Source organism: Schistocerca americana, chromosome X (genome assembly GCF_021461395.2).
Source record: "Schistocerca americana isolate TAMUIC-IGC-003095 chromosome X, iqSchAmer2.1, whole genome shotgun sequence".
Lineage (NCBI taxonomy): Eukaryota > Metazoa > Arthropoda > Insecta > Orthoptera > Acrididae > Schistocerca > Schistocerca americana.
Genome location: NC_060130.1, coordinates 732,701,489 through 732,715,848, shown reverse-complemented (window position 1 = coordinate 732,715,848; position 14,360 = coordinate 732,701,489). Strand labels below are relative to the sequence as shown.

Below are 14,360 nucleotides of genomic sequence, written 5' to 3'. Positions count from 1 at the left end.
AGTCAGTTTTAAATGCTGGTTCTCTAAATTTTCTCAAAAGAGTGTTTTCCCAAATGAATGTTGTCTTCCCTCTAAGGATTCCCACATGAGTTCCCCAAGTATCTCTGTAATACATGCATGTTGATTGAACCTACTGATAACAAATCTAGCAGCCAGTTTCTGAATTGCTTTGATGTCTTCCTTTAATATGACCTGGTGGAGATCCCACACACACTTGAATAGTACTCAAGAATGGGTTGGACTAGTGTTCTTGTTGTGATCTCCTTTACAGATGATCTACACTTGATCTACACTTTCCTAAAATTCTTCCAATAAACCAAAGTTGACCATTCACCTTATGTACCATAGTTGTTAACATGATCATTCTATTTCATATCACTTTGCAATGTTGCACCTAGATATTTAATTTATGCAACTGTATCAAGCAACACAACACTAACACTGTATTTGAACACTAAAGAATTGTTTTTACTACTCATCTGCTTCAATTTACATTTTTCTACATTTACAGCATGCTGCCATTCATCACACAAACTAGAAAGTTATCTCATATCATATCAGTGACGACACCTTCCCATACACCATAGCATCATCAGAAAACAGCTGCAAAATGCTGCTCTCCCTGTCTGTCGGATCATTTATGTATAGAGAGAATAAGAGAGGTCCTATCACACTTCCCTGGAGTCCTAACGATACCCTTGTCTCTGATGAATGGTCACGGTTGAGGACCACATATGTGGTTCTATTACTTAAGAAGTCTTCAAGCCACTAACATATCAGGGAACCTGTTCCATATGGTGACAAACTCTTTCCGTAAACAGAGAAATATGTAATCTGCCTGTTGCCCTTCATCCATAGTTCAAAGGATATCATGTGAGAAAAGCGCAAGCTGAGTTTCACATACGTGATGCTTTGTAAATATATGCTAATTTGTGGACAGAAGTTTTTATGTCTCAAGGAAATGTATCACACCCTAACTCAGAATATGTTCAAGATTTCTGCAGCAAACCAATGTTAAGGATATTGATCTGTAATTCTGTAGGTCCCTTTTACTCTTCTTATCTATACAAGAGCCACCTGAGCTTTTTTTCAGTTACTTCAGACTTTGCACTGAGCGAGAGATTCGTGATAAATACAGGCTGAGAAAGGGGTTAATGCCGTAGAGTACTCTCTGCAAAACTGAATTGGGATTCCATTCGGACCTGGTGACTTAACTGTTTTCAACTCTTTCAGTTGCTTCCATGCCACAGGGATGCCTATTAATATGTCCTCTATATCAGAGTCTGTGCGACTGTTAAATGACGATAGATTTGTAGGACCCACCGCAAAATTTAATACTTCACTTTCCTTTTACTGGCTCCTATTGCCACACCAGACTCGTCAATGAATGACTGGATAGAAGCCTTTGACTTGCTTATCAGTTTTAATGAGGACCAGAATTTTCTGAGGTTCTCAGCAAGATCTTTTGCTAAGGCGTAAAAGTGGAAGTGGTTGTATGCTTCGCACATTAATCTTTCCTGTGCATGGCATTAGTGAAAGTATGCCTATGACAAAAGGCTAAACTGTTATATGACTGGGCTAATTGAAACATGAACCTGATATCTATACATATGAATTTTGTTAGTGAAATAATATAAAAAAATTGTTGACCAAGACTAGATATTTTAAGTCAGTAAAATATGATCGACATTATGTCCACAAATAAATAATTTTTAAAAAAGGTTCCTGTTTCAAATGCAAGGTGTTCTGTTACAAATGACTGAAAATCTATTTGCAGTCACAATTAAAGAGAACTACATAGTAACAAATATTTTTTACATTCTGGACTCAATAAGTGAAAACTTGCTTTTTATAGGATCTCACATATGTGCACAAGATACACTGAACACTAATAATGTTGAGGTTAGTAAATACAATAGATGGGTACCAGTAGCTCCATACAAGCTTCTGAAACAACATATTTTGTAAGTGTTTAAATTTTTCAAGCACAGTCCTATTAAAAGCAGAAAATTAGATGCCTAGGTTGAATGCTGTTCATATTATTTTGCAACATGTGTCACTCAAATGAACAATTCGGGTGCCTGCCGCCTTCTCTTGAACAAAAGCCATTACAAAGCATGAGTTTACTGGACACCAGTAAATTAGTAGATTATTATAAATTAGGAAGTATTGTTAGAGAAAAACAATGACAGCCAAATCAGGGTAAATCTAAACATAAAATATAAAAACACAAAAGTCAAATATATAGGATGATGATATCTAATTTTTTGTCACACATATGAAATATGGTTACTATTTAGTAAAATACCTATTATCTGCTCGGAGCTGTGAAACTCTTTTTGTCGTATCCTCAAGCATTGCTTGCACAACTGATAATTTTTCATCATCATCACCTCTCTGATTCAGTTTCAGCATCTTGTTTTCATGCTGCAGCCTCAGAAGTTTTTCCCTGCACAAATGCAAAATCAAATTATAACACATTTCATAAGCAACGATCTCATGCCTGTTCTTCCAATTACATACAATGGAAACACTAGAAAACATTAGAAAATTGTCAGGTATAGAAAGCGTTAAGATCAATCCTATTATACAGTTAATTATATATCGCTACTAAGTAATTTAGCAAAAAAATTACAGAGCTCTTAAGAAAGCATAGCTTAAAAATATAAATCTGCTTGCTCTGTCACCCATCAACATAAAAGGAAACCACACACCCTCAGACGTACACAAGACACAGTAACCAAAAATGAGGCAGAGTTTTATTCCTGTTCTTATGCAATCACATAAGCAATAACAGTTAACACTGTTAAGTCCAGGACAGATATAAAGAATTTCAGGAAACCATATAATCATTCATCTTAGATAAACAGCAATATGAAAAGGAAGGATTGCTACCTACCAACAGAGGATTCGTTGAGTGGCAGACAAGCACATTGAAAAAGAGACTGCTAGACGTTATTAGTAGTTATCAGACTACATCCTTCATCAAATGTAAAACACACACACACACACACACACACACACACACACACACACAGAGAGAGAGAGAGAGAGAGGGAGAGAGAGAGAGAGATACATACATAACTTACACACATGTGACCACTGTTGTCTATGGGCACTAAGGCCCATCTGTGACTGGGTCTGAGGTGCGCAACAACCTTTGCTGGCGACAGGGGGGGGGGGGGGGGGGGAGGATAATGTGGGTACAGAAGAGGTATTGGGTGCATACAGAGAGGGATAGCAGTGGGGGAATATGCTAGTACTGCCGTGGGAATGGGCAAGGATATAGGGGAGACAGCACAGTGGGCTTGTAGTTACAGTATCAGGAGACTATATTGGGTGGGGGTGGGCGAAGGGGAGAGGAGATAAGGTGTAGTATTACATAGGAAAGGATTTTACAGGTATATTAGTGAGATAAAAGGCATATCCACAACTGGAGTGGGAAACTTCAACGATTGCTTCACAGTCTGTGCCATCTGGGTTCTTCCCACCAACACCAGTTTTTCTGAATTGCACAGGTGTGTAAGATAGATTGAGCCAGGAAAAAATGGGAGGTGGGGAGGGGGGGGGGGGAAGGTCTGTAGAAAACTCATGAATTAGTATATCATTATAAGCAAAGATTATGAATCAAATCCGGCATTAATTTCATGATATCTATCCCCAACTACTTAAACACTTTTACAGTCATATTTTCTGAATATAAAAACTGTGTGGTTTGATAGCTTAGTGTTTAAACATCATATAACACACAATACATTTGCAGTTTAGTCCTCAGTCAAACCTAGGACTACTTTTTGGTGGTTAATTATTTTCTCCTCTAGCAAAAATTGTTTTAACATAAAAACATCAAACTGCACTGTGGTTCAGTTAACACATCAAACAAATATATTCCTCTACAACTGGGTGATAAGCCATGAAGTTAAGTCTGAGAGAACTACAACTTCCTTTTTTTTCTGAGTTGAGTATCTATGGCCTGCGTGGTAACAACCAATTGCATTTTAATGTCTAGGTCTTGTTCTTGTTCCAGCTTTGACTTCCTGCCAGTATCTTCTGAGCCCACCAAGAAGTGCCTGTTTATGCTCTTCACACAGAGGTCCTCTCCGTCTTTTGGACGTTGATGCCATTTTAAAACCTTCATAGTTGTTCACCAATCTTCTAAATTTGTTCCTGCCAGGAATTTCTCTCTATGAGATACCAATCTGCCTGAGATCTTTTCCACATTCTTCAAACCATCTCGGCCCTGTTTTCTTAGATTGGGTGAAACTCCATATTCTTTTTGTTAGTTGGTCACCGTCCGTCGCCATGAGATGACCATAAAATAACAATTGTCTCTTCTTAATGGGTGCTGTGATAGGTTCTGTCTTTCTGTACAAGTCCTCATTTGCTCACATTCACCATTGTCCATCAACCCATCTATTACCTAGGATTTTCCTCAATGTCCTATGCTCTCACTTTTCCAGTCACTCAGCTTGATCTTGTGTATTCATGGTCAAAGTTTTGGACACATATAAGTCCTCAGGTTTTACAACTGTATAATAATGTTGGAACTTGCCCCTTATAATCATAGACTTTTTGTTATAGATATTCTTTGTCCCTTGGTATGCCTTGTCTAACTTCCTCATCCTGACATTAATTGCTTCTTCTTCTCCTTCTTCTAATCCACTCTCCTGGATGACTTCAGTGAGATACCTGAAATTCTTAACTTGTACGTTTTTTCCCAGATTGGTGATAATCCATTCAGGTCCACCACAGATGTTTGTCATATATTTTGTCTTTTGAATAGAGATCTGGAGTCCAACTTTTGCACCAATTTCCGACAGCCTATTTCTCTTGTTGACTGCTGACTCTTTGTTGTTAGCAAAAATGGCCAGGTCATCTGCAAAGGCCAAGCTGTCAATGTACACCCCTTTGTTCTTAGGACCAAGTCTGAACCGCTCTTCATTTGTTTCTTCTTGGGCCAACAACTTTCTCCACTCCTGAATGGCTTTTTCCAAGACGCAGTTGAAAAGCAATGGGGTTAGTCCATCTTCTTGTCTTATGCCCGTTCTGATTGTAAAGGGTTCTGAAATCTCACCAATAACTTTTATTTTTGACACCGTGTTAGTGAGAGTTTGTTTGATCAGCTTTCTTGATGTATCATCCACCCCAAACTCTTCCGAAATATTCATTAATGCCTCTCAGTTGATGGAGTCATAAGCCTTCTGAAAATCAACAAACACGAGCATGTAGTTATTTCCTCCAGTTTTTTATGTTCTTCAGGTTAAAGATCTGTTCTGGGCAAGAAAGGCCCTTTCGGAAACCAGCTTGATATTCCCCAATCAGTTGGTCAAGATGACATTCTATTCTGTTCTGTATTACTTTGGAGAGAATCTTATATGGAGCAGATACTAATGAGATGCCCCTATTGTTATGGACATTCTTTTTATTGCTTTTTTTGTGTAGAGGATGGATTAAAGCTGACTGCCATTCAGTTCGTATCATCCCAGTTCTCCAGATCTCCTCCAATAGTTGGACTAGTACATCTAGAGTTTCACTATTTGTCAGCTTCAGTAGTTCCGCTACTATTGAATCCTCTCCAGCTGCCTTATTATTCTTAAGGTGGTTGTTGATCTCTTTGATCTCCTCTTTACCAGGTGGAGATGAGTTGGGTAGTTTGTGGATCAGGGCACGTACATTGAATCTTTCTTTTGGTTCATCACTGTTATATTTATATTTGAAATACAGTTTTACCAGAACTGGCTTTTTCTAAATGAAGAATAAATGATAATTTATCAACAAGATATCATTTAGAAAGTGTCACATACACCGTGTACTTGCTCATGTAATTTCATTAACACAATTCTCAATATCAAAAGATCTGCTCTCTCAGGCTATGGAATGAACACACTTTTATGGCTATCAAAAAATGAAGAAATTGTGAAGATGTGATATTCTTAAACCACTTTCAAAATACAAATGATCATACACACATAAGATGCACAGTATAAACAGATAGGGTCATTCCATATGAAATCAACAAATAAAAAAATAAATTTGACCCTTCGTAATTTAGAATTTTGTAATTTGTTGTCATTTAATTCAACCTACCAAAATAAGATAAAATCCGAAATTAAAATTTTTTTGGACATTTTGTTATGGAGTTATTAATTTTTAAAGTTTCCAAAATTGTGCAATTTTTGCCATATTTTGAAACCTTAAAATGGCCATATCTCAAAAAGGATTTGATGTACAGACCTGAACATTTGTACCATTTTATTCAGTTTAGTACAGACTTTGAAAATGTGTGATGCTTGGCCGAACTGAACCAATTTTTTTAAATTCTGAATATTTCAAAATGGATCTTTTTGTTTTGGAAAAAAAGTCTGTCAGTTTTACACTATTAGTTAATTTGTGTGCCAAATTTCATGATGGTTTTCCAAAGGGAACATATGGAAATAAATGTTATTTTACTGCTATTTGTATTGACAAATGTATCTCAACCACACACGGTTAGCAAGATGGTTCCTTAAACTGCTCTTAAAATGAAATTATTGAGTACTAATTAAGTAAACTTCACTTTATCATTTTAAAATTGTAGTAAACTATACCCTATAACAATACCATAAATAACCTAACGAATAATATGCATTTTCCATTTTATATAACTACCCATTTACAGTAGTTGTAGGTGAGGGAAAGAGGACCAGGTTGCTTTGTGCATGTATAATCTTAAAGTGCTTAATCACCCAATAAAATGTTGAAAGGCACCTGTTGGAATATGACAAGTACGTAGTGCAGTCCACAAAGTGGAGTATTGTACTTGTTGTATTCCGACATGAGGGTTCAAAGTTTTATTGGGAAATTATTCATTTCAAATCATAACACTGGTACATTTGTACCACTTAGTCACCTAAGGATGTTCATATAGAATGAAACCAGTGGCTCACTACATGCACATAAAATAAGAGTGAAAGTGGTTTTATTAACACTCATATTAAGAAGCACAACATGATCAAATATTAACTTCATTCCAATTGTTTGAGTGGGGTAAAGCATAAATGCCATCAGTCACTTCTGCATGACAAATGATGAGCAAGCAGCATAAAAAAGAAGCTTGGAAAATTTTTTAATACAACCATAGCAGACACAGGGACACAAATGTATCATGCATTTATTCCTATGAGCAAAGCCAAAGGTAATGGTAAAGCAAAAATTGGTTTTTGTTCATAAAATTCGGGTGGGTCCAGATGCGGCATGCTTTTGAACATTCACACAACATCTTGCTTGCGCTTATGACAAACGGTGGGTGGCTTCTGTGCTATCCAGAGGTGAAAACACAGAAGTAAAGATTTTATTTACATATCAGCATGGGTCAGCTCTTTCTTTTTCAAAGCCAAAAAAATCAGATAAATTGACTAATTAAAAAAACTTCATACTTTGCAAATTAAATCCCTCAACTGCAACTTGAAAGAACATACAGACTACCAGATGAAGAGCTCCTAAAAGCCTCCGATTATATTGGAAAAGAATGTTATGTTACAATTATTTATGTCATTATTGCTTGGGAGAACTAGGTTACATCATTTAAAAGAAAAGTGCAACACATCTTTTTAGACTCAAATAAGATTGTTATTGGGTCACCATAACATCTTTCTTGTTGAAGATGAGTACAAAATTTCTCTTTGCATGGCACTCAAATAATACATTGTTAAATAATTACAGCTACCTCATCGTTTCATTAATGATATTGATTAAATTTAATGTATCTGTAAAACGAAGACATCATTAAGGAGTCTGTTTTGAGCATGTGTTGTTATGGTGTATGGTAAAATATCTTCACAGTTAACACAGGGCAGTCAAATGCGAATTTAAATATAAGTGTACAGTTATAATACTGTAATACATTGTCATTAAATACAAAATAATGATTTGACAGCCTTTTTCGGTTTTGACATATTACACCTTAGTAACAAGTCCAAAGCCCTACACGCTAATCACGAGGTGCTGCACTAATCAGAAGAATAAAATTTATTTTAATATGTTCCCACTGGAGCACCATCATGAAATTTGGCACACACATTAACATATATTGTGCGAGTAATGAATTGTTATGAATATCATCAATTAGCATACACTTTTAAAGTTTATAACAAACTGAATAAGATATGTAAGTCAAATAATTTTTGAGATATGCTGACTTTAAGGTTTCAAAACATAACAAATATCACATAATTTTGGAAGTTTTAAAAATTAATAGCTCAAAAAATACTGGTCAAAAAATTTTTTAATTTGGAGTTTTTCATGCAAACAACTATAAGTTTACAACAAATTATCAAAATCTGAGACATCAAGAACCAGACGATTGGCTGATTTCATATAGACTGGCCCAATATAAAGCTTGAAAGAAACAGATTCAGGCATGGAGTTAGAAAAATGTAGATTATGCTGCCTAACATAAGAATATGGAGTTATACCACATTAAATTAGGCAACAATTCAACATCATACAAAATAAAGGTTATACAGATTTTAGCAAAAGAGGATGAGAAATTATTTAACAAAGGCATGTAAGCAAACAGCAAAAGATGTTGCAGGTATGAAGAAAGCAAAAGAAAAGAATATTTCAGATGGAACAAAGCGGCTATTCAAGAGGAGGTGAGAGTTTCAAGGAAACAACTGTAGAGACATGATAGAGTATTATGACTTAAATAAAACAATTCAATACTGTCGTCAAAGAGGTGAACAATATAATAAAAAATTGATAACAGATACAACTGAAAATAATTACAGTATGAAGAAAACAAAACAGAAACTTATGTGGGGTAGACATCACATTTCATCAGTTAAGATGGGGAATGCCACAGTAATTAACAACAGAGAGGAAACTGTACAAATGTTCTTAAATTTTTGTACGGTTTAGTAGACGAATACAGAGAACTGATACTTACTAACAAAATTGACATTCCAGAAGTAATGTCAGATAAGGGAGACATTTGTGGTATGAAGAAAGGAAAGGTGCCTGGAGATGATGATGTTTCGATTCAAATATTTAATGCTTGAGGCAAAGCAATAGATGACTGTTCCCCAAGTCTGTAAAAATGGTGTGATTATTCTACTTTCTACAAGAAAGATGACAGCTTTACCTATTTTATCACAGAATGGACCACCCGCAAGTCATTAACAAATGTATATAACAGCACAATGAATAGGAGTTACCATGCTGTATGGGATTCCTATATTTTGAGAAAAATATTAGTTCACTTTCAGTAAAATCTCTACTAAGAGTCCTAGAAATACTAGAGACTTTTTCAACCTATGTTAGTATACTGAAAAATATATACATCAGTGCTAGAGCTTCCATTATACTCCACATGGACAAGGAAAAACAAGAACTGAAAGCAGAGTAAGGCAAGGAGATTCCATATAGCAACAACTATTCTTTTCTTAGTAGCAGAGAATATTTTCAGATCACTAAACTGAAAAAAGAATAAGGAATATATGTTAATACGCCAGAACAATCTTTATTTTGCTGAGGATATTGTACTTTTTGTTTCCTGTGTAGATAAACTTCAACAACACATGGAAGAACAAAGAAAGTTTGAAGGTAGGCTTGAAAATCAGTTACAGAGAAGCTAAAATAATGTGTATAGCATTAATGGAAATTCCTGGATGGAGCTATGCGCAAAAAAAGGGAAAAGCAACCACTCACCTATAGTGGACCAATGAGGAGAGCACAGTAATACAGAAAAGAAAACAGCATTCATACTAGCTTTCAAGCACTATTTCTTTTTCTAGCATTAGTACACACTCCTGGCAAGACTCTTTTCATAGCCACAGGAGCGTGTCTGTGTGCGTGTGAATGAGTGTACTATTCCTAGAATAAGAGCTAGTGCTCAAAAGCTAGTGTGAATGCTGTTTTGTTATGTGTTACTGTGCTCCATGAACGTATCCACTATAGGTGAGTGTTTCCTTTCCTCTACAATAATGTGCAATCAGTATATCAAAAATAAAATATTAAAAATTAAAAATAAAGACACACAGCTCCAGTTAATGACTATTATATTCATAGCAGTTGAGGACAACAATTGGATCGATAGCAGATTATACATGACATCATAAACAGAGACCGTCAGATTCAATATACACATCCTCCGTGGAAAGAATCCTGTACTCCATACACATACCTCTTGCACAGACCGTAAACACTTTCGAGTTAAACATTCACGTCACCCTTAACAGTAAATAAAAGGGGCACAAACAAATTTTAAATAAACAGAAATCTTCAAATGGCCAATTCTTTCACACCCACTATCACCACCATAACCACTTGATGTTTCAATAAACTTGCAGATTTCCTCAGAAATACCATGTACTTCTCATGTTTCGTAGACGTTATCTTAATCTTCCCCATCTCTCTTTTAATTTTACAGTTTTCTCTATACAGAGTGTTACAAAAAGGTACGGCCAAACTTTCAGGAAACATTCCTCACACACAAAGAAAGAAAATATGTTATGTGAACATGTGTCTGGAAACGCTTACTTTCCATGTTAGAGCTCATTTTATTACTTCTCTTCAAATCAAATTAATCATGTAATGGAAACACACAGCAACAGAACGTACCAGCGTGACTTCAAACACTTTGTTATAGGAAATGTTCAAAATGTCCTCCGTTAGCGAGGATACATGCATCCACCCTCCGTCGCATGGAATCCCTGATACGCTGATGCAGCCCTGGAGAATGGTGTATTGTATCACAGCTGTCCACAATACGAGCACAAAGAGTCTCTACATTTGGTACCAGGGTTGCGTAGACAAGAGCTTTCAAATGCCCCCATAAATGAAAGTCAAGAGGGTTGAGGTCAGGAGAGCGTGGAGGCCATGGAATTGGTCCGCCTCTACCAATCCATCGGTCACCAAATCTGTTGTTGAGAAGCGTACGAACACTTCGACTGAAATGTGCAGGAGCTCCATCGTGCATGAACCACATGTTGTGTTGTACTTATAAAGGCACATGTTCTAGCAGCACACGTAGAGTATCCTGTATGAAATCATAATAACGTGCTCCATTGAGCGTAGGTGGACGAAACTAAAATGAGCTCTAACATGGAAATTAAGCGTTTCCGGACACATGTCCACATAACATCTTTTCTTCATTTGTGTGTGAGGAATGGTTCCAGGAAGTTTGGCCGTACCTTTTCGTAACACTCTGCATACTGGATGGTTATAAATAAACTGATGGTGTTTTGAGTGCTGCAGTGCAGGCTGTATACATTGCAGGACACTGACACAGATCATGCTCATGTCCATTAATTAGTGCACTCGTGGAGTATGCTGAAAAAATTAACAGTTCCACTTTCTGACACCAGGTGAAAATATGGTACTGTACGCAGTCTGGCACTGTAAGCAGTCAAAATGTGAAATGTTTCTTGTTTCGACATCAGTATGCTATTTGTCACTTAGCGATGCACGTTCATTTCCAGTGAAAGTGTAAATGGTTAAGAAGGCTGAAGTTTTCCATACAAAATGCAATCGCTATTGCGAAGAAAGACCACAGACTGCTGGTAAAGTTGTTTTATCAGAAAGCCGGCAACAGCAGTGCTGCATTGCAGGAATATTACTGACAGAAACAGCTGCAAAGAGGCTCCCTGTCAATAAATGGGCTAAAGAATATGGTCAAGACAGCTGAAGAAACATGTGCATTAGGTGGTGCAGCAGGGAGAGGGAGGTGGCCCATTTCCATAACAGTTGTTGATGAAGTAGCTGTAGCTATAGCCGACCGTGCAGCAAATGCCTCAAATTCTGCAGCCAATGCTCAATCTGTGTCATGGGAATTCCCCATTAACAACAACATTATCAGCTTCATGACATATCCAACACCCAAAATGCTTCACTGGTAATTGATAGCTTGTATTAAAGTGTTCTTTCACATACAATAAAGGGTGAAGAAAAAAAATGCCGCACTTTGAGATCGGCATGTCATTCCTCATCCAGATTCAAGAGAAAAGTTTATCTAGCAAAATCAGACTGTGTCATTTTGAAAACACCTGTATGGAAATGATGAGCTAGCAACGCAGTCACAATGTGCAGCATATAGAGGAATGTGTATCACCCTACACTACCATACCAGCCACTGTAGCTCACTGAATAGACTACTGGGACATCAAACCCACATCCACCACTAAGTTATGGTTCGAATCCTTGTCAGGTTCCTTTCTTATTTTCTAGATATCTGGCACCTAGTTCTCATCATTTATAAGCACAATATTGTTTTCTCATGTGACAATAGCATATCACATGGCAGTCCAATCCATTAAACTTCATGCTTGTGTCTACTAACTACATAGTACACAAACATAACTGGTCTTGTCAAGTTCATGTAAGGCAACTTCCTGATGGAGTAAACAAATGATGAATATGTCAACATGCTTTTGGTGCCAGGTGCATCTGGTAAACAAGCTGCTGCTACTTCTCCTACTCCTGCATATGCTGCATGGTACCCTCACAGGTACCTTCCCAATAAGAATGTTTTCCTTTGCCTGGCTCAACACCTTCAGGAAGCCGGTAACCTTCGTCCCCAAGTAACGGACAGAGATCATCCAAGGACTACACGTACTCCACAAACAGAGGACATGATTCCTGAAACCATTCACCAATCACCTCGGCAAAGTACCCATAATATTGCAAGGCAGTTCCAGATATATCAAAGACTGATTGCTGAAGTGTTGCATGATGAAGAATTGCATCCATATCGTTACACATTGACTCAATACCTGGGGCCAGAAGACCGAATTCAATCAGTACAGTTCTGTGAATGGCTTCTGTACCAAGTGGAAGATAAAGAACATTTTATAAGGAATTTGATATGGACTGACGAACCTATCCTCCACAACAACCATTATTGGTCAGAACGCAACCCATGTTACCCGTGAACGTGGCTTTCAGACATGCTTTGGCATAAACCTGTGGGCTGGAATTGTGGGAGGAGAGCTTTTGGACCCTTATCTACTGCCGGAGAAGTTGAATGCACCTCTGTAACATACATTTCTTTACAATACTTTGCTTGATGCATTAGAAAACATTCCACTCGGTGTTCGGCAAGAGCTATGGTTTCAGGATGCTGGTGCACTGTCACACTTTGAAATGAATGTGTATAACTATTTAAATGAAGTGTTTCCAGGGAACTGGATTGGTTGTGGAGGCCCAATGTTCTGGCCTCCACGTCTCCTGGACCTTAAGCCACAACTTTTTTATTTGTGAGGACACATAAAGGAACAAGTTTATAGTACTCCACCCATGAATGTACACAACCTAATAGCTCATGTGAATGCCATTTCGGCAATGGTGGATGCAGGTGTGTTGCATAGGGTCCAGCAAAGTACGATCCTGCAAGTGATGAAGTGTTTGTAAATGCTAGGTGGTCACTCCGAACATCTTCTCTGAAGTTAATATTACTTGTACGCGTATGTATCGCCTCTGGGAAGATAATCCTGGACGTCATACATACAGAATGGAATTATTGTACTTAGAATAATGTGCAATCTAGTGTAGACTACCTATAGCGTTTTTCGTAACTCACTGGCTACAGACAATCGTACTGAATCTAATGTTATTTTCTGTTGGCTTTATTTGCATTTTGGACAAAACAAAGTGGTCATTTGTAAGAAGTTCATGTTACTCTTAATGTTTAAATAAAGGTAACAGTAAGAGAAAGAAATACATAAGATATTGCATTGTGGAGGTGTAAATTGGATGCAATTTGATGCTTTAACTGAAAAAATGTTTGGCGCGAATCTGACTCAAACACTGGTGAGTCTGCATATCCATTCCCCATGGCATTGCCTCATCTCACTGAGCTAATGAGATAGCTTCAGCACAGTGCAGAGTTCATGCTACCTGTTTTTGGCCACACTGCACATAGTTACAGCATTGCCAGAGCCTTGTTTTCACATTGCATTTCTATTAAACCTATTGGCATGACTACTAAATGACTTTCATAGTTAAAACTTTTTTGATAGTTTAACTTTTTCCTTGAACTGGAATGACAAATTGCATGCTGACCACCAGAAGCAGCATTTTTTCTTCACCCCGTATAGTGGCTGCATCCTCATTTCAACCCCCAAAGAATTCCAAAGCTAAAACCAAGTTATGAAAGTGTGTGTACGGATGTCTGTGTGGTTGTGTGTGTGTGAATGTGTGTATCTTTACTAGAAAAAGAGCAAGAGCTCTAAAGCTAGTTGAATACAGTTTCCTGTTACATGTTTCCATGTTCCATACATCAGTCTGCCATAGGTGAGTGGTTGCCTTTCCTTATTTTACACATTATTATTCCAAATAGACTTGATTCAAGCATGGATTTTCCCCATGCATTTATTAAAAACTAC

The 14,360-nt window shown here is 37.2% G+C and overlaps 1 protein-coding gene across 2 annotated transcripts in view; it reads right to left on the bottom strand.

Moving 5' to 3' along the window:
* LOC124555702 (protein Hook homolog 3-like) overlaps nucleotides 1-14,360 on the bottom strand; it is a 185,081-nt gene that overhangs the window by 37,780 nt on the left and 132,941 nt on the right. For both annotated transcript variants that reach the window (XM_047129705.1, XM_047129706.1), the window contains exon 11: nucleotides 2,309-2,449. In XM_047129705.1, the coding sequence (XP_046985661.1) occupies nucleotides 2,309-2,449 (141 nt within the window). The remainder of the gene's footprint in view (nucleotides 1-2,308; nucleotides 2,450-14,360) is intronic.